At 31.4% G+C, this 20364-nt stretch overlaps 2 protein-coding genes across 2 annotated transcripts in view; one reads left to right on the top strand and one right to left on the bottom strand.

The window, feature by feature from the left end:
• The window catches only part of LOC143084262 (PAX-interacting protein 1-like), a 48067-nt gene extending 41819 nt beyond the window's left edge, over positions 1-6248 (bottom strand). The window contains exons 1-4 of the mRNA XM_076260671.1: positions 6076-6248; positions 3253-3390; positions 2676-2719; positions 327-387 (exon numbers count right to left, since the gene is read on the bottom strand). Coding sequence (XP_076116786.1) covers positions 327-387; positions 2676-2719; positions 3253-3390; positions 6076-6180 — 348 coding nt within the window. The 5' untranslated portion in view covers positions 6181-6248. The remainder of the gene's footprint in view (positions 1-326; positions 388-2675; positions 2720-3252; positions 3391-6075) is intronic.
• A 224-nt stretch (positions 6249-6472) lies between these two features.
• LOC143083592 (DDB1- and CUL4-associated factor 7) lies at positions 6473-20316 on the top strand. The gene is made up of 9 exons (XM_076259857.1): positions 6473-6628; positions 11365-11537; positions 12050-12151; positions 13404-13502; positions 14060-14173; positions 14627-14759; positions 16339-16490; positions 16984-17101; positions 17889-20316. The coding sequence occupies exons 2-9, from the start codon at positions 11373-11375 to the stop codon at positions 18059-18061; spliced, it is 1056 nt and encodes a 351-aa protein (XP_076115972.1). The 5' UTR covers positions 6473-6628; positions 11365-11372; the 3' UTR covers positions 18062-20316.
• The last annotated feature ends 48 nt before the right edge of the window (positions 20317-20364 follow it).

Raw genomic sequence — 20364 nt, 5'->3', positions numbered from 1 at the left:
TCTACATATACAAGAATCAAATAAACTATTTGTGTGTTTGTCTGTATAGGCCCAGAATTATGTGATGGTCGTTGTTTGCTGTCTGCCATGATTGAATTTCCTTTTCTTTCATTATAGTAGAATAAATCAAGCCATTGGTTTTCTCTTTTGATTTTTTTGCAGTTTGTCTCCATTTCCTTTTATAACATCCAATACAGTTTGGATTCTATTCATTGTCAAAGGCAGTCCAAAGAGTTGTAATTATTGACAACTGCTTTTAGGTCTTTTATGTTAATTTGTCTTATTGGCAATTAAACCACTTCCTATATTCATAATCATAATATTACCTGAGATGAACAAGCAACAACTCCCGAGAATAGAAGGTCTGCTGGAGAAAATACTGGGATGCTTCAAACAGTTAAGAAAATTATAAGCATTTAAATATACCATAAGTGATCAATACTGTAAAAGCTATATCAAGAAATTGTGTCCTATAACTGTCCTAATACTGATATAACAAGTGAAACTGCAACCTACTGCTCACTGATGATACCCACGCCGCAAGTGGATAATTTTAATAGTGGAAAAATATGCAAGTATTCGGTAAACAGGAAGTTGTTGAGCGATGAATCTGAAAATGCATCACACGGTATAGCTGACTTGTATAAATCCTGAAACTAAATTTCAGAAATTATTGTATTGAAGTTTCTGAGAAAAACGTGACGAAAATTTTCAACTTGGCTATCATGCATAAAATCATACAAGTGTTTTGTAAACAGGAAGTTGTTGAGTGATGAATTTGAAAACACATCACACGGTATACACAGTATACATGGTATAGTTGACTTATTCAAACCTTGAAACCAAATTTCAGAAATCCTTGTATTGTAGTTCCTGAGAAAAATGTGACAAAATTTTCATGGGACAGATGGACTGATGGACAGACAGAGGTAAAACAGTATACCCACTTTGAATATACTATTAATACAATCTTTTCTACAATCTCCCATTTGGTGTCTTCTCATTTATCCAACTTTTTAAAATAAGGTATCCTCATTTAGCCAACTTTTTATTTTTGTTAATAATTGGGTTGTTTGTTTAGTAATAGTAAGGTGTCTTTCTAAAATTTGACAGTAAATTTGTTCCTGTATGTTTTTATATTATTTAAAATATGTATATAAAATAGGCGATTTTAAACTTGTTACATTTTATTTTTAAATAAAAATCTAGTACAATTGTATATTTTAAATAATAAATAAATGTTTTGTCATTTATACAGAAGAAAACCACAAATCAGTAATAGTTTTATATTAACATTTTATGAAAGTAAATATGTATGGAAGCATACAGAGCCACACATTTTTTTTTATATTTTTCTTCCTATCTTTGCGTTATATGATGCAACCCTTTGCGTTATAAAGCAAACCTTTGCCGGATATAAAAAAATTAAGGAATAGAATATATTACACAAAAAAAAAAGCTCCATCTCTTCATGAATAAAAGTGCAACTGATATTTTTCTATCCAATTCACATTTTAATTAACGGTTAAAAACTTGAAAATACTTTCAAATGATTTACATTACATGAACTAAATGTCAATTGCACTTTTTAACATGCTATGCTAAATAATACTACAGAAAATTTAACGGAGTATAATTTTCAGTCTTATTTTCACCTGTCATTCAACCCAAACTCTAATTAAAGAAACCTTTTGTTCTTGATTACCTTTGATCTCATCTATCCAACTTTTTTTTTTTACCTGTACAACCTATAGTTTAAAAAAGTTGGATAAATGAGAATGAACCTCCCATTTTTCTGTACTGTAAATTCAAAAATTATTGCAAAAATGCGACGGCTTTATAATCGCAATATTTTAAACTTGCAAAAATTTTTCATATCAATTAAAAAGGATTTTTCTCAATATTGCAAAGATAAAAATCACATTTTAGTCTAAAATGTCAAAATTGCAATAAGAAATGCATGCAATAATTTCTGAATTTACAGTAATAAATGTGTGCAACATTTGTATGTTATCTGAATATCTGTCAAAGCTCTAACCTATGTCAAGATGTCAATATTCTGCCTTTTTGAGTGGTTCCTCTTTTCTTTTATATTCTATCAAGGGGGTCTCATTGGGGGGTTCCGCTTACTGTTTTGTCAGATTCCCGTGTCCTGCTTACACTATGTACATAAGCAATTCTCATTTTTTGTCATTTCCCGGGTCCCGCTAGACCTCATTTCCCGTTTGCCCGACACAATAATTTGACTTTCACGTGTCACGTTTACAAAAAATCGGCAATCCAGGGTCACACTTAGACCCCAATGAGACCCACTATCAAGGTTGATGTTTACATTTTTTTTACAATTGGAGGGATTGTTTGAGAACAAATTCTTGCAGTCTCTTTAATTTGTGGAGTTAAATTTGCGAATTTGAGCACACAAAATTGTTAGTCTTTTTCATGTATCCAGATTGTCCTCAAGAAATTTAGTTGCCATCATGACTATAGCTGGCAAAATAGAAATATAGAAGGAAAATAATTTAAGTTATTAGGTGCTTCTGAAAAAAAACTTAAAAAGCTCAGAATTTCTTGGTTTTTCTCCTATTTTTATAGCTTTTAAAAATAAAGGACTATATATATATTATCTAAATCATAATGCATATTTATCTGTGAAATAATATTATTGCAAAGGATACGGAAGCTGTTTCTTGCATTTTATAGACAGGTAAACCCAGCTGGACTGAAAATAAACAAAGAAAAAGATTAACAATACTGTGTGAATTCATCAGTAAATGGTCAAATGAATGTACCAGTGTTGAAAGTGTAATAACAGAAATATATCATTTATTAGCAAATAAATAAATAAATAAATAGCAGATGGCTTTGTCGTTAAATATGAAGCATACAAGTTAAAAATTGATTAATCAAAGATATGTGTGGATAAATCTTAAAATTCAGCTGTCAACATTTTTTTCACTGCAAAACATATTCTTTCATATATCATGAAGCCTAAATTAATGTATAATTGTTTGTTTCCCCAATACCGACCCTGCCAAGCAGATGTGGGTAGGTAGGTAAGGAAATAATTTTATTTTCCAAAAAGCTTGAAAATTATCGAATGATCCAGCAAGCCTGAAAATTGAAAAAGAAGAAAATAATATTTGACTAAGTTTTGACAATAAAATTTTATGAGTAGGACCATTTTTGCAGGGTCGGTCGGGATTGGGAAAACAAACAATATTTTATTTTAGGCCTGAAATGATGTATAATTACCCTGACAACAGGAAGATCAAATAATTCCTTGGCTTCTGAATATTCATCTTGTGATGGGTCGTCAGAAATCACATGACTGACCATCTCACTCAGATAGGTGTCTTGTTTAGCTCCACCTGCATTCAGGAGTTCCAATACCTATAAATTGAATATTTGTGAATATGCATTTTCTAATTGTATTCAGACACCTAAACACAAAGAAAGATAATTTACTATTTATAAATAAATATTGGTGTTGATCACAGATTATGATGTACAGTCTTTACAATAAATTTTTGAAGTGCAACTTTATGAAAATATAAGTTAGCTTCTTTTCCCCTGTAGAGAAGAGAAGCCTGGGCTGGTAGTCTGTGGTTAAGCGTGAAGACTGGATGTATATTCTACTAATGAACTCAAAATCGTTAACTTTTTTATTTTTAGACTTTTTTAAATCCTTGCATCTGTGCAGAAATCTACTTCCTTTTTGAATGTTCCGCTCTTGTTTGCATGAGACTTAGAATATAATATATATTTATCAGTCTAGTAAAATGTAGGATTGGAACTCAATACCCATTCATTTTTAATAATTGTTTAATATGAAAAAACGTTACCTTTGTTAATATTGAATATGACGTCATAACTAAAGTAACGTCACAACTAAATCCCTAACAACAGAACCAAAATTGTAAACGTTACGTTATTTGTTTCTTATATAAAAATGTTTGAATTAAAAAAAAATAATTAATACAGACTTCGTCCCCATTCACAGGTAATGCCTGCCTCATATTAATGTAATATTTTTTTTTTTAATCAATGTTTAAAGAGGGTGGTAAAGTTTTTTTTTCGTGCAACATGATTTGATATTTTTATTTCACGTGCAGCCGTGAACATGGTGAAAATATAAAAAAGTTAAGTTTTTCAGTGTGTTTTGTTAATCGGTAAAAAGATCAACATGCTGGAAATTTTTTATTGTTTGCTCATTGTGAAATAGCAATTTTATTTTGCATTCTTCCATGCAGATACCCTCCCTTTATGCCCCTCTTATTCACCCATATGTGCTAAAATTAAAATTTCAAGTGTTATTCTGGTATTTATGGTGTTAATTGGCCATTCGTATTACCCATTATTTTGAGAACTCTAACTTAACTAAATAGAAATTCATGACATCCTCTTCCTGTGTCACATAAATGATCTCCCAGAGGCAGTAAACTCATCAGTCCGACTATTTGCAGTCGACTGTCTGCTGTACCGGGTAATCAAAAACCAAAATGACCATAACAAACTACAAGAGGATCTGAAATCACTAGAAAAATGGGCCGACGACTGGGGTATGCGCTTCAACGCCAAAAAATGTTATATGCTTAGTCTGAAAAGTAAGAGTCAGCGATTTTACAACCTTAACAACCACACGCTTGAACAAGTGTCATCCAACCCATACCTAGGACTCCAAATACAAGAAGATCTTAAATGGAAAGAACAAATAACAAATACATGTAACAAAGCCAGTTCTACCCTAGGCTTCCTTAGAAGGAACCTACAACACTGTCCTATGGAATGCCGTAAAACAGCATATATAGCTCTCATACGATCAATTATGGAGTATGTATCAATTATTTGGGACCCATATACCCAAAAAGACATTGACAAACTAGAATCCATACAAAAGAGAGGTGCTAGATTCATTACCAAAGACTACAAATCAAGAGAGGAAGGATGTATGACAAAAATGCTAAAAGAACTACAGCTCCCGTCATTACAATCCAGACGCCAACAACGACTGATCTTCTTTTTCAAAGTGGTTGAGGGGAAGATACCAGCACTTCCTCCCGACGATTTAATCAAATTTCACAGACCAAAGAGACAAATCAAAGCAACAACGTACAATAACTTTGTAACAAAAAACATTATAGACCACCAAGTCCGTAACAACAAACGTGCGGTAATAGTTCCAACCAGTAAGACAGAACAATTCAAGAACTCTATTTTTGTGCGCACTGCAATAAACTGGAACCATCTGGAATACTCAGGAGTGTGCGCCACTACTACCGAGGAGTTTAAATCAGCACTCCTCAGCAAGCGCGACTTATTGTGCGCAGACCAACCCGTCACATAATATGGGGACGAAGTCCCCAATTACGGTAGAAAAAATCAATAAAAAAAAAAAAAAAAAAAAAAAATCGGGAAAATTTCCCGAATTTTTCATTCTACTTATGAACTCAAAATCGTTAAATTTTTTTTTCAGTTCTACTTCCTGTTCCGGTTTTCTCCGCTTTTGCACAGATATCTGTCTTGTTTGCATGAGACTTTGAAAAAAATTATATTTATCAGTCTAGTAAAATAAAAGATTGGATCTCAATACAAATTCAATTTTAATAATTGTTTGATATGAAAAAACGTTACCTGATGAAAGCGTTGTTTTGTTAACATCGAATATGACGTCATAACTTAAAGAACGTCACAGCTAATATTCCCTAACAACAGAATCAAAATCGGGAACGTTACGTACAGTATTTCGGTTTCTTTTGTCAACGTGATTGAATTAAAATAATAATACATACAGACTTCGTCCCCATTCACAGGTTATGCCTGCCTCATATTAGCCGAAAGGAATCTGTGACGTACCCATCCTAATTTCATAAGTGGGAAATACAGATACAGACATGAGTTCAAATTATTTAATCTTTCCATTTACAACAGGATGATTTAGGGTTGGTGATAAACAAATGGTCGAACCAAACATATATTTTTAGCCTTATTGGTGGAGGAAGATGGTGTGACAAAAGTAGAAGAAATTCATCAGACATCACAATACTAGATAATTTTAGTAATTGATTAATTTTGGACCTCTTTTTCAATATCGCCAACGACATAGTATTTGACGTCCTTGAATAGAGCCTCAGGTACGTTTACGGGCTTGTCCCTGGATTCTGATCCTTCTAATTCTGTCATTTTCGTTCATTAATTTATTTGGGGCATTTCCCGCTGAATGTTTTTGCTCGCACAAAATAAAACATACAAATATCTTTTAAACGCTTATAACTATGATCATTTACTGTTACATTTACAAGCATTTCATGAACGTCGATCGAAAATCGATTTACGATTATTGTCGTAAATTAAATAATTTTTAATCAAATTTATTATCAAAAGATATTCATTTAATCTTTAAACAATGTTTGTTCATTCATCAAATTAATGCAGAAGATATTTCATTTATTTATTCATCAACACTTCAAAAAGGAATTTACGATAATCGTAATCCTATTTTTATTGACCAAGAAATTTCCTGTCTAGTGTTTTAAACATCAAAATATGTCATAAATCAGGCAAAATGAATCATTTCTTTACATTCTAATTTGATTTTGTTCTACATATATCATCGATTAACAGTTCATCGGTAAGTATATGTCTTTGTTGCTTCAAATTACGTTGGTTTTTACGAATGTTTCATTGTTTACATTTGAAACGACTTTGTTAAAACATGCATGTGATTTTTACAAATTAACCTTTACTTTAATTCATGGGATTTTCAATGTAACCATGGTAACTATCATTTGTAAATTGTAGCCAGTGCCATGTATTTTTACGATAAACATCTGGTCTGTTCGCCCTGAGTTCGTTCACCCATAGAGTGTGTTTGCCCTGGATTCGTTCTGCATACTTTTATTAAATGCTATTTATAATATGGTTTATATGAAGTTTCAAAAACTTCAGATATTCGTAGGTAATATGAGGCAGGCATTACCTGAATAAGGGGACGAAGTCTGAATGATTTTTTTTTTTTAATTCAAACATATTTTGATTTCAAAAACGGAAATACCTTAACGTTTCCTATTTTTGTTCTGTTGTAAGGGAATTAAGTTGTTACGTTTATTTCAGTTATGACGTCATAGGCAATGTAAACAAAAAAACGCTATCATCAGGTAACGTTTTTTCATATCGTGGAATTATTAAAAATGAAATTGGTATTGCATTCCTTCCTATACATGCTATATTGTACTAGACTGATAAATATATATTTTACTCAAAGTTTCATGCAACGAAAAAAGGAAGTAGATTTCTGCGCAGATGCAGGAATTAAAAAAGTTACAAAAAAAATTAACGATTTTGAGTTCATAAGTACAACAGTTGTACCATGAAAATTCCCTTTTTTTTAACTTTTTTTTTGTTGATTTTTCTACTGTTAATTTAACCCTTTCAAGGCGAACAATGCGTTGAGGCATCCCCGTAGCCAGGCCGAACAATGTGTTGAGGCATCCCCGTAGCCAGGCCGAACAATGCTTTCAGGCATAGACAATCACGTGATAATCATATTTTTTTTGTCTTTTAACTCATTTCCCCCCGTAAAGCTACGTTTAACCAATACATATATAGGTTTTCAGGAAGCTTGTATATCACAGTTAAAGAATATCAATTCTGACTGAATTTGTTACCTTATATATATTTCAATACAATGAAAGATCGGTAGCGTCAACAAACAAAATAAGCCGCCGCCATTTTGTACAAACATGTGATGCGAACATGTGACCTTTTTCGTCGAAAAAAGGTTATTTAGAAGGAAAGTTGAATTTAATTTCATGAATATTTTGATAAACATTATGATACAAATTACGAAAAACGATTTTAACAATTGCACGGAGAATAAAATCAAGTAATAATCCAACTTCCGTTGGCGCGGTAATTGGATTTTTCCCACGAGTGCAAAAGGTCGCACTCCTTTTATGGAAGTTCTAAATAAAACAATCCAATCACATTCCTCTCTCACTTGCCGATGTCAAGGACGCAAAATTATAGTAAATATTAGTAAAATGTCGTTTCATGGTCTGTATCGTGTCTGTAACATTCTGAGACATAAAAATGTCCGATAGTTCTGAGAACGAGTTTGAGGGATTTTCGGTGGGAGAAGTAGATCTTCTTGGTCAACGGTATGAAATGCATTGACCTCAAAATGACATCGGTCTGAAAGAGAAGGGGTCAGCGAACTTTCAGACGAAAATAATGACAGCTGGCAGATGTAAATATGTCCCCCAACAATGACTGATGGCACCAAGAATTTTATATATTGAAATTTGAAAGAGGTTTTCCCCATTTATCCCAGAAGTTAATGGTCCACAAAACATATGAGACCCAAAGAAGGATATTTTTTCCAGATGTCTATTTTTCACAACCAAATAATTGATAGTTATAATTAGATAAGATAAGACATTTTTATTCCATATATAGGATATTTTGATTTCAGAGATAAGATATTTGTATTCTAATTAAAGGGCCCATGAAGAGCAAAGTAATATTGCAATGATTTGAAAATTAACATGAAACCGGTAATGTTTTTATAAATCATATATAAATGTATTTCAATTCTAAGATGTTAAACCGCAGCCAGATCAGAGCCACACACATATATTAAAGTAAAAAAGCCAGAACAATTATATTTTTATATAAACAGGCAAAATTTTATTCTCATATTCAATATATATGTACATTGATGGAAAATAAAATATAATTGTATGAGCTTTAGAATTTAGGACAAAAATGTTATATTTTCTGACAATGTACATAGATTGTTTTTATCCTGTAATTTATTAATCCCAATACTTGAAGGTTTTATCATGTTTATAGTTATTAAAAATATAAGTCATGGTCTCTAATTTTTCAAAGAAATGGACGAAATTATGCAGATAATAAGGTATCTTCACTTCACTGATACGCACCAGTGAGGTGAGCAAAGATGGGAGGCTAATAATGATGTATCTCACAAACTCAGAAATTAAAGACTCCCTTAACAGACAAAAATGAAGAACCAACATGTCCCCAAACGATAGGTGACGATTCATGATACCTTACAAAGGGAGGGATGCATTCAAGCAATTCATGCCTCCTAAAACAAAGAAATGGGCCATCAAACTTTGGGTTTTGGTAGCGTCAGACACTCTGTATGTTATATTGTGAAATCTACCACGTCAAGACTCAAGACAGATCAAACACATGTAGGTTAACTCTGTTTGCCAGTAGACTTTGGGAAACAAGATAAGGTGCCACATATGCTGGGCTAGGGTAAATATTAAAAGTACACAGGAAAAAAGGTTTCAAAATATGGTTGTGTTAAATGTAGAAAACCCCCGTTGCCTACCCCATTGCTTCACTGTCTCCAACTCAGTCAAAAATTAAACTTTTTAAATTAACAGTTACTTTGTTACAATTTTTAAGTTGAAATGATATTATATACATAATTTGTTGAAAAGGTTTTCACAGATAAGTTGTTGAAAGGATATTCATAATTTATATTTGTTGTTACAGTTGACATTTTCATTTAATAATTTTTGTCATTTTTTTTAATAAGGAACATTAAATTATCTTCATCATTGAACGATACAAAACCAAAGACAGTGGAAATTCTAGCATCCCATGGAGTCAGGACACTTATGATAAATAATTTTTAAAATAAATCATACACTTTTTCAAAGTAATTTTATTTTTAAAAGTTCATGATTGTCTTTCAACATTTAATTATGTCTCACTTAATCTATCAACACATTATTAAAGTGTTAAATGTACATGGATAAGTGTGTCAGGTCATCTAACATTTAATTAATATTTCCATGCAGTCAGTGGTTTGATACAAAAAAAACAGAAAAAATGTTTGCACATTAAAAAAAAAGCACATATTAATCTCAAAAGTTTTGATTTTACCAGAAAAAAATATCATTAGTATATCTCCATTAAAATATTAAAAAATTCACAAAAGATCCCAATAGTCAATTTATATCTATATTCATGCAAAAATTCAAAGAAAACATCGGACTAAGAAAGACAACTCCAACTTATTAATTTCTGCTGTGATTCCTTGTTTAAAAAAAAATAGAATCCAGCTTTTGTTGATCAGGAATGACCCCTGGAACAAACTGAAGATAAATTGTGAACTAAATTTCTGGATTCCATGTCAGAATCTTTCATAATAATGGCCAATACAGTCAAATCATACAATAACTGCCAATCATGCTGGTGCCTCAATCCCTTAAATCTGACTAAGTCAAAAGATGAAGCTAGTAATATACATCATTGGTCCATTGCTTTTACACAAAATAGGTTGATTTTAATAGCGCGTAAAAGTGACTAAAGCCCTCAAAATCCTAGCTTAAACCCTGTATATATGGTATAATTGTGCCACTACACATACATGCAGGGTTTCCCCTGGGTCAATTATTTTTTTCGCCACCTCTTTCGCCAAAGCAATATATTTTTCGCCACTTTATCATTTTTTTCGCCAAGTAACACAATATGTTTTTCTTTTAAAATTTTCCTTTTTTCCAGCCCCCCCCCCCCCCCCCCCCCCCTAAATAAGAAGTCGTTTTTACAACAAAACGAAGCAAGAATTGATCCCTCGTGTAAGGTGTAGTCATTACATTGAAGGGTTACTATCATGCCAAACTTTTTGAATAGATTTCTTCATAACGACAGTTTTCTTTTCTAGACCATCGTAAATAAGTAAAACTATATGCTTGAAACACGTGTGTCACTAAAATGACTTTGGAGTACCCACTCAAATCAATGATCTATATGAAAGTTAAATGATAAAGTTTTAAATCAGAGACCTTTCTTGCTTTTGAACATTTTTCGTCATAACAACAATTTTCTTTTCTGGACTATCATTAAAAGAAGGAGAGGCAGCGTAAATAATTTGCTTCAAACACGTGCGTCGCAAAGTGGTTAATAGTTCCCTTTTGTGACATGTGACAGAAGCCATTTAAACATATCATTTTGTTATATCATAACAATCAACACCTTTATTAATTAGTCCTTTGATGTCGATAGCTACGAATGATCTATGAATGCAATCAGCTGATTATTGATTTTCTGTCAAAATCTTAACGAGTTCAAGGTGAATTCCGAGTATTGTCTGATCGGTAAAGTCAGAGAAACCCGAAAAAAGTAAATAAACAAGATGGCTAAAAATAAATCGTTTTATATATTTCTTTCGCCAAATTCTTTCGCCAATGACGAATTTTAATCGCCACAATTATTATTTTTTCGCAAATTGCGAAAATGGCGACCGCCAGCGGAAACCCTGCATACATGTACATGTACATTTATGGAAGTCTGACAGTACAATTAATTTTCCAATTCTCTATTCAGCAATAAAAATGTGTGCCTTGCCAGGAGCTCCTCCTGCTCCACCCCCGGGAAAGAGGAAAGAGATTTATAAGTATGATGCACCATGGACAGTATATAGTATGAACTGGAGCATAAGACCTGATAAAAGATTTCGCTTAGCTCTTGGTAGTTTTGTGGAGGAATATAACAACAAAGTAAGTGAATTTAAAAAGAAGAAAAATATTGTGTACTGCTTTTTGAACAAATGTATAGTTGTCTAAATTTTTAGCATAGGATTCAAAATGTTTAGCAAAATGTATTTGACTAAGAGAGCAGTTTAATTTTGTTTATTTTCTTTGTTTCAAAGAAAGCATTATAGATTAAAATGGTAAATGTATTTGTTGTATTCTAAAAAAAAAACTGAATAAGTGTTTCATTTTTTTTTATGGATTGCTGGAAAATTGTATTTTTGAAATATATTTGATTTGTGGATTTACCAAAGTGTGAATAAAAGCTCTAAGACTCTAAAAAAAGTCTTTGAAGCTTTTAGTTCATGGTTAACTTTTTTTAAGGCAACTCCAGTTTGTAAACCACAAAAAATAATGAATTAAAAAAAACAATATAATATGATAAATACGCTTTACATTAATCTTGTGTTATCCTTTGTTAATTGAAATTTGGGATTAATAAAATTGGCAGGTTTGATAATTTTGTTGTTATGTTAAAGGTGCAAATTGTGTCCCTTGATGAAGAAACATCTGAATTCACAGCCAAGAGTACTTTTGACCATCCATACCCTACAACCAAAATCATGTGGATTCCTGATGCAGTAAGTAATAAAAAACACATACATTCATGACATTTGAACCAATAGAAATATAATTTTGATTGAAGTATACAGATTATATGATTTGTTTAGTAAAGGAAATAAAGATTTACCATTCCATTTCATTAGAAAATTTGTGACCTTAGTGGCCAAGTGGTCTAAGTAGTTCTACTACTGTAATCACTAGCAAGTTCATACCCCCCCTGTGCAGGTGCACTCAACTTCAACATGTTCAATCTTAATTGACTAGTATTGTCAGTTTTCTTATCAAAGGTCGGTGGTTTTCCCCAAGCACTCTGAATCCTCCACCAATAAAAACTGGCTGCCCTGAAATAGCACAAAAGTGGCATTAAAACAACAACACTCAATCAATCATTAGAAAATTTTGTAATACGACTGAACAACATAAAACCATACAAAAACAATTTGATGTCTCAACATATAATCATCAACACTAAACAACTGTCTATATCCTAAAAGTTTGTTTCAGAGAGAGCCGTGGTGTAGTGGTTAGTGCATCGGACTACTAACACAAAGGTTCCTGGTTCGATTCCCGTTTGGGATGCAAATTTCAGGAACTCAACTCTCCCTTGACACCATCGGCGAGTATGGTCTTGAGGAAACGATGATAGTCCGTCGGAAGGGGACTATAAATAGCTGACCCGTGTTAAGAGAGAGCCATATCACTTGCACATTAAAGACACCCTTGTAGATTTCGAAAAAAGAGTAGGCTAATGCTGCTACAAGGCAGCACTTGCACCCTCAAAGTGGAAAGGGATTAATATAAGTTGCAAAACTTGTTTCCCAATCCACTAGAAATAAATATGTTTAAACTATCAGACAAGTTGTAAATACACTTGCTGAACTCGTGATTGTATACATTACTGCTTAGAGGCCAGCTGAAGCCTGCCTAGGAGTGCAGAATTTTGTAGATGCTTTAAGGACCAATTGGTTGTCTCTTTGACACATTTTCTATTCTATTACATAACTAACCAAAGATTTGCAATCAAAAGCTATGTCTGTAAAGGAAAAAATTACATGTAAGACATTGTAAGAGCTGAAACATAATTTGTTCAATATTTTTTTACCCTTCACACCTGACACAACACTATAATCATGATAATAAACAGGATGAGCAGTTGAATTTTTGTGTTTGAACATAATTTTGAAAGTTTGTAAGACTAGCTGGTCAGATTTTTTATAGATTTTATATAACTTTTACATCTTAAATATCTATATGTAATTTTATTTATAGAAAGGGGTTTTCCCAGATCTGTTAGCTACCAGTGGTGATTACCTTAGGGTATGGAGAGTGAGTGATAATGATACAAGATTAGAATGTCTCTTAAACAATGTAAGTAATTTACCTTTATATCACTGCTTAAATCCATGTTATTTAGACCTTGTTTGATAGTTATCTCATTTGCATTCATACCCCATCTATATCTGCTTTTCTTTATCAAATATAAGAATTCACAATTTACAATTTTTACAAGTTTTGATATCTAATTTCTTAATGATGACTTTTGACAATTTTGTTAAATCATTGTTTTTAAAATTAAATCATTGTTTTTAAAATACAAGGCTAAGCAACATTTTGAAAAACAGTTAAATTGACCAATATTTAAAAATGATATAATGCAAAAAAAATCAATTTAAGAGTCTCGTTTCTCTGTCCATGTTTTACCTTTTTAGCTTTACCACTATGAAAAATATTGAAAATAAATGGCTTTTCATGATGTAATCAACAGAATTTTTAGACAGTATGAATTTAATTTTTGAAGTGTAAGCTAAAGACTAAATATTTCTGTACTGTCAGAGACCCGACTCAGACTTCTTTTCCTATTTATTTTGCTGCAAGTTAACCCTGCAATAATTTTCTCATTGTAAGCCTGTATAATTTTATTTCAGAATAAGAACTCAGACTTTTGTGCACCATTGACATCATTTGACTGGAATGAAGTTGATCCAAATCTCCTTGGAACATCAAGTATAGACACAACATGTACAATTTGGGGACTAGAGGTTGGTACATAAGGTCTTATTGGCCCATACAGATTTGAAAAAAAGAAAATTGATTCATATCTTTTTAACTGATTGAAATTTTATTACAATATGACTCATACCAAGTTATAATATCACAACATTTCTTTTTATTTAAATGTTTTAAAAGAAACCTCACAACATATGATCAATAAAAGTATAATTGTTTTTAACTTCTCACCAATGAACTGGTTTAATTACCAATTTAAAATTTTATCTTTCCCTCATTGCTAATAACTTTATATCTTACCTCAGGACTGGTTGTTTTTCAAAGTTTAATGAAAAGTTCAACTTGGAGTTCTAGATGTTTGTTGATCAATAATAGACTGGTAAAGTTTTGATGTCATAAATGAGGCAGATCACTTGCACGTATTATTTTACTTTGAATTCTGCTAAAAGAAGTTATTGATGGTATACAATTTTCTTTCTTTTCAGACTGGTCAGGTCCTGGGACGAGTCAATTTGGTATCTGGTCATGTAAAGACACAACTGATAGCCCATGATAAAGAGGTGTATGATATTGCTTTCAGTCGGGCAGGAGGTGGAAGAGACATGTTTGCCAGTGTTGGTAAGGACACATTCACATCACATTTATCCTAGTGAAAAATATTATCTACCTAGTTTGGACCTCTTCGCCACTTGTATTCAGAAATTAAAATAACATAAGTTAGCATTTTCCATGGTTAATTGATAATTTTATATCAAACTTAATAAGATAATAAACATTCATATATAGGGACACAAATACAGTCACTAATAGATTAAATGGCAAAATGGTTAAAAGCATCACTTCATGTTTACCAATCTTATTTTTAAAACGTTATGCTATTTTACCTATTTCACATTTATTAACAGAACTTTTCAGGTGTTGAAACCAATATTTTTCAATAGGAACTGAGGTAAATCTAAAGCAATATATTTTTCACTAAATGGCTGTTCAATCTTTACCAAATAAGACACTTTGAAAATTTGATATTACTATTATCGGTAGAGGCAATTTTTGATATTTTTTGCACTTTTACTCATTATACATATTGGAGATTTTGAAGCGTCTTCCCTATTAATGTCTGTTTTTATGGAACAGCCCTAAGCAATATTAACATGATTAATTTCAACATCAGATGAATATCTGCTAATGAAATTGATTGACCAGTCGCTAGATTGATTGATTGATGATATTTGTTGTAATAACCAATTTTCCCTCACCAGATACAAATGAAGGAATTTTAACAACAGTTTTGTTATTTAGACTGTTTGTTTTTCATGTCTTTTATTCGTTGTTCATTTTTTGTCTAAATATTGTCAAATTTTCTTTGACTCATGACTTTGAATACTTTTGGTATCTCTCTCCTCTCCTTTTTAGCTCACCTTGCCCGCCCGGCTTCGTTAACTTTTACAAAAATCTTCCTCTCTGAAATTACTTGGCCAAATTAAACCAAACTTGACCACATTCATCATTGGGGTATCTAGTTAAAAAAATGTGTCTGTTGACCCAGCCAGCCAACCAAGATGGCCACCATGGCTAAAAATAGAACATAGAGGTAAACTGTAGATTTCTAATCAAAGCATTTAGAGCAAATCTGACATGGGTTAAAATTGTTTATCAAGTCAATGTCTATCTGCCCTGAAATTTTCAGATGAATCGGACAACTGGTTGTTGGGTTGCTACCCCTTAATTGGTAATTTTAAGGAAATTTTGCCGTTTTTGGTTATTATCTTGAATGTTATTATAGATAGGGATAAACTTTAAACAACAAAAATGATCAGCAAAGTAAGATCTACAAATAAGTCAAATGACCAAAATGGTCAGTTGACCCCTTCAGGAGTTATTGCTCTTTATAGTCAATTTTACCAATTTTTCTTAAATTTTTGTTATCTTTTACAAAAATCTTCTCCTCTGAAACCAGTTGTTGGGTTGCTGCCCCTCAGTTAGTAATTTTATGGAAATTTTGAAGTTTTTGGCTATTATCTTAGATATTATTATAGTATCTAATGATATCTTGTACTATAAATTATGATTAAAACCTTATTTTACATGATTTCCAAAGCATCAGTAAATACAGGTGAGCCACACAGGCTCTTTAGAGCCTCTTGTTAAGATATTACCTTTGGAATTTGTTATTATAGCTCTCTATGAAATTTTTCAGGTGCAGATGGTTCAGTAAGAATGTTTGACCTTCGACATCTAGAACATTCTACAATTATCTATGAAGACCCACAGCATCATCCATTACTTAGACTTGGATGGAACAAACAAGATCCTAACTACCTAGCAACCATGGCAATGGACGCTTTAGAGGTAACCAAAATTTGATTCTGTAATAAATCTTTTCACTAGATATATGAACTGTAAACCAACTAATTTATTTCATGACTTTTCGAGTAGAAAAATAATGCGAAAATAAATCGTTGCGAAAGTAAAAAAAAAATGGATTTTTCCTTATCTAATTACATCAAGTGAATTTGAAAATGGCAAAATTAAATTGCCACGAAGTTGCAAAAATTACAACTTCCATTTTTGATTTTGATAGCATGGGTTGTATCCAACATTTCCCATAATCATGATAATAGTAATAACTAATCTCACTGTATATGTACATGTATTTTGAACTTATTTGTGGCATGAAAACAATGTAACAACAGCTTGTTAGTCTAATACTCAACAAACCATGACCAGTATGCATGTCATATTTCCCAATGGACATTAATCACCTATATATATATATGTATTATTCAATTCGATTTATAATTTGTGACAACAAAATTTAAAAGTTATTTTACTAATATTTTAGGTGGTGATTTTGGATGTAAGAGTACCTTGTACACCAGTAGCTAGATTAAACAACCATAGAGCATGTGTCAACAGTATTGCCTGGGCTCCACACTCGAGTTGTCATATCTGTACAGCAGGTAAGTGTTGGAATTAATAGTAGGCATGCTCAATATAAAAAGAGAAGATGTGGTATTATTGCCAACGAGACAACTCTCCACAAGAGATAAAAATGACACAGAAATTATCAATTATAGGTCACTGTACGGCCTTCAACAATGAGCAAAGCCCATACCACATAGTCAGCTATAAAAGGCCTCAAAATGTCAATGTAGAACAATTCAAACGAGAAAACCAATAGCCTTATTATCAAGCTCAACTATAACAGCTATTTTATCTTTTTTCTAAAGGTGAAGGATAAAATTTTGATTTCTTTGGCAGCTAATAGCAAAATAGCCAAAACAAATTCTGCCAATTTAAAAGTGCACATGCAGAGGTATTGATAAATGTTTTGAATCTGCCAAAATAATAACCACCAAAATATTTCGTATACCTTTTTCAAGGAAAATTGCAAAATTTTACACCCACGAAAAAAATCCGCTGTATATATGGTAGTTAAAATGTTAATGTTTGAGCTTTTGAATTTCAAGATCGGCATGATACCATCAAATTTTATTCATATATGAGAAATTTCTCTGTGTAAACTTTTTATTTTTAATTCAAGTTATGTGTATTGTTCAACCTTGCTACATCTCTTCTTGTTTCCAATACTTAGAATAGAAAAACAAATTTTAAATCAATTTACAATAAGTTTAATGATAAAAACAACAACTATCTATGTTTAAACTTGATCAAGTTGATGAAATAAAGCACAAAGCATGAAATCCACCTAAGAAATTTAGTTATTTATTTTATTTCCATTTATAGCTGATGACCATCAAGCATTAATATGGGATATACAGTCCATGCCGAGGGCAATTGAGGATCCTATCTTGGCATACACAGCAGCAGGGGAGATAAATCAGATACAGTGGTCATCAACACAGCCCGATTGGATCGCCATATGTTATAACAATAGTCTTGAGATTCTCAGAGTGTAAATAGTCATCAGAAATTATCATGTAAAACCAAATTGAGTTGAAAAAAAAAATTTTGTCAGAGGTATCTTTTTTCACCAAGTTTTTTGGGGTAATTATCGATTACCTCCCTTTGGTAACTTGGTTTAGGAAAGTCAGTTCCATAAGTAGATTATGCAATTTTCCCTTTTCTGTGGAGGAAAATGAATTATGGATTACCTACCTTTGGTAACTTGGTTAAAGAGAGTCGTCTACCATTTATAGTAGTTTATGTATTTTCCCTTTTCTGTGGAGGAAAATGAATTATTGATAATATCCCTTGGGTAACTAAGACAGCCACCATTATTTTATTATTTTTAAGTAATTTAAATAAATAATTTGAAAATACAAACCTAGGTATATACCATTCATTACCTTGCAGATAGAAACTTGGTTGAAATTATCTCCCCTTGTTCTTTAAGTAGGCCAAATTATAATATATTATAATATCCCTAGCATATTTGTTATAGATCTTGTTAAAGGGTATTTTAACCCTCCATTGGTCAAAATTTCTGTGAATTTATTGTATATCATTCCTGATATATCAACTTTTTGTTACTTTTATAAAGAGACAAAAAACAAGAAATTTAAATGTTCAGCAAAATTTTTATTTTATATTTGTATTTTTTTGGTCAGTTTGAACTTACAAATATAAAAATTGTCTATTGACATTACAAATGTTTTCCAAACCATGAAAAAACTGTATTCTGATAAAATTTGACAAATATATAAAGGGTTTTCAAGTTCCTGAAATTTGAAAATATATCTTCTTGGTAGTCATATGCATTCATTCATAAACTGCATTTTATCATAATGAATTTGACAAAGTTTCCCTTTTTTTTAAATTTTTCATTCCAAACACACAAATGATGTACATAGGCTTATTTATATTTCAGTGACATATTTTTATTGTACTCCAGCAAAGGAGGGATATAAACTGCCGTTCTACTTTTGTAAAAACATTATCCTCATAAAAATGTAAAAATCATGCTCATCATTCATGTCTTTTGTATATATGCATTTTATTTGAAATCTAATTTCCTGTTATATCAATGCCAAAATTTTCAGTAAACCACAATATTTGGAAATATTGAATTGGCTAATAAAATCATAAGAAAAGCATAATTGCTCATAGGTGAACAACTGATACAGCTGTATAGATGAATTTGTGGTATTTAAGGTGGTACATAACACTACAGGAAGATAACTCTGTAAAATCAGCAGAACATTTTAATGACATTGTGTTTTTCAGGGAATATTAAGCTTCTCAATGATCAAAATGAGTGTTTGTCAAACTGCTATATAACCAGTGTAATTTAAGAAAATTAATTGAGCCAAATAAATTTTAGTTCAGGTGTTAGGTACCACCTTTAAAAGAAAAAGTTTACCTGAATCTTGTTTTAAAAAATTAAATGATTTTAAAATATCTTCAGATCTGTTAGTATTTGAACAAAATGATCGCTTACAAAATATGTGTATAACGTAGAGCCGTCTAAGACATGAAATGGTCGATTAGATAAACATTTAGATAGTAAGGTCAAATTCTAGTAAGTAGAATTAGTCGATGTATAGATTTTTATTTTTGTTATTATGGTTTTATGTACTATTTATATATATGTTTGCTTCTTATTACTTGTAAAACCTCTTTAAAAGAACCAGATTACCAGAAAATTTGGCTGAATAAGGGAAATATGTAGAAAAAAAATCCAGCCTTTAACATTTGGCATCAAGCTGGTCACTTTCAAACTGGCTAAGCTTTGATGTATTTTGTTTTATTTAAAGAACTTGACAGGGTAGCCTCATTTTGATACAATATAGCCTCATTTTCATTTTATGTTTACTGTTTGAAAATAATTTCAGTCATATATTTCAAGTTTTGAGTTGAAATTTTTAATGCTTTTTCCAATTTTTTCAAACTAAGTGTAACAGAATCCAATACAAAAGAAACACATATTTCAAGTTTTTGGGTTGAAATTTTTATGCATTTTTTAAACAAAGAAGAACAGAACCCCATATAAAAAATGCATTATAACTTTATACAAATTTTTTTAACTATGAAATCCACAAAGAAATATTCATTCAACTTTACATTTTATTAAATAAAAATTCATATCTGAAATATCTAGTTTCCTTTTTTTTCCCAGCATTTGTATGTTTATATTATGTCTTATATGTGTTTGCTTGTGGCATTACCAAATCATGTCTTTTAGTTTTATGTATTGAATAAATATAACTTGTCATTATTGTGTTTTCATTTTATGATATGGGCTTAATCAACCTTATGAAAG

This window comes from Mytilus galloprovincialis, chromosome 7 (genome assembly GCF_965363235.1).
Source record: "Mytilus galloprovincialis chromosome 7, xbMytGall1.hap1.1, whole genome shotgun sequence".
Lineage (NCBI taxonomy): Eukaryota > Metazoa > Mollusca > Bivalvia > Mytilida > Mytilidae > Mytilus > Mytilus galloprovincialis.
The sequence above is the reverse complement of the archived record's forward strand: the minus strand, read 5'-3'. Positions and strand labels throughout refer to the sequence as shown.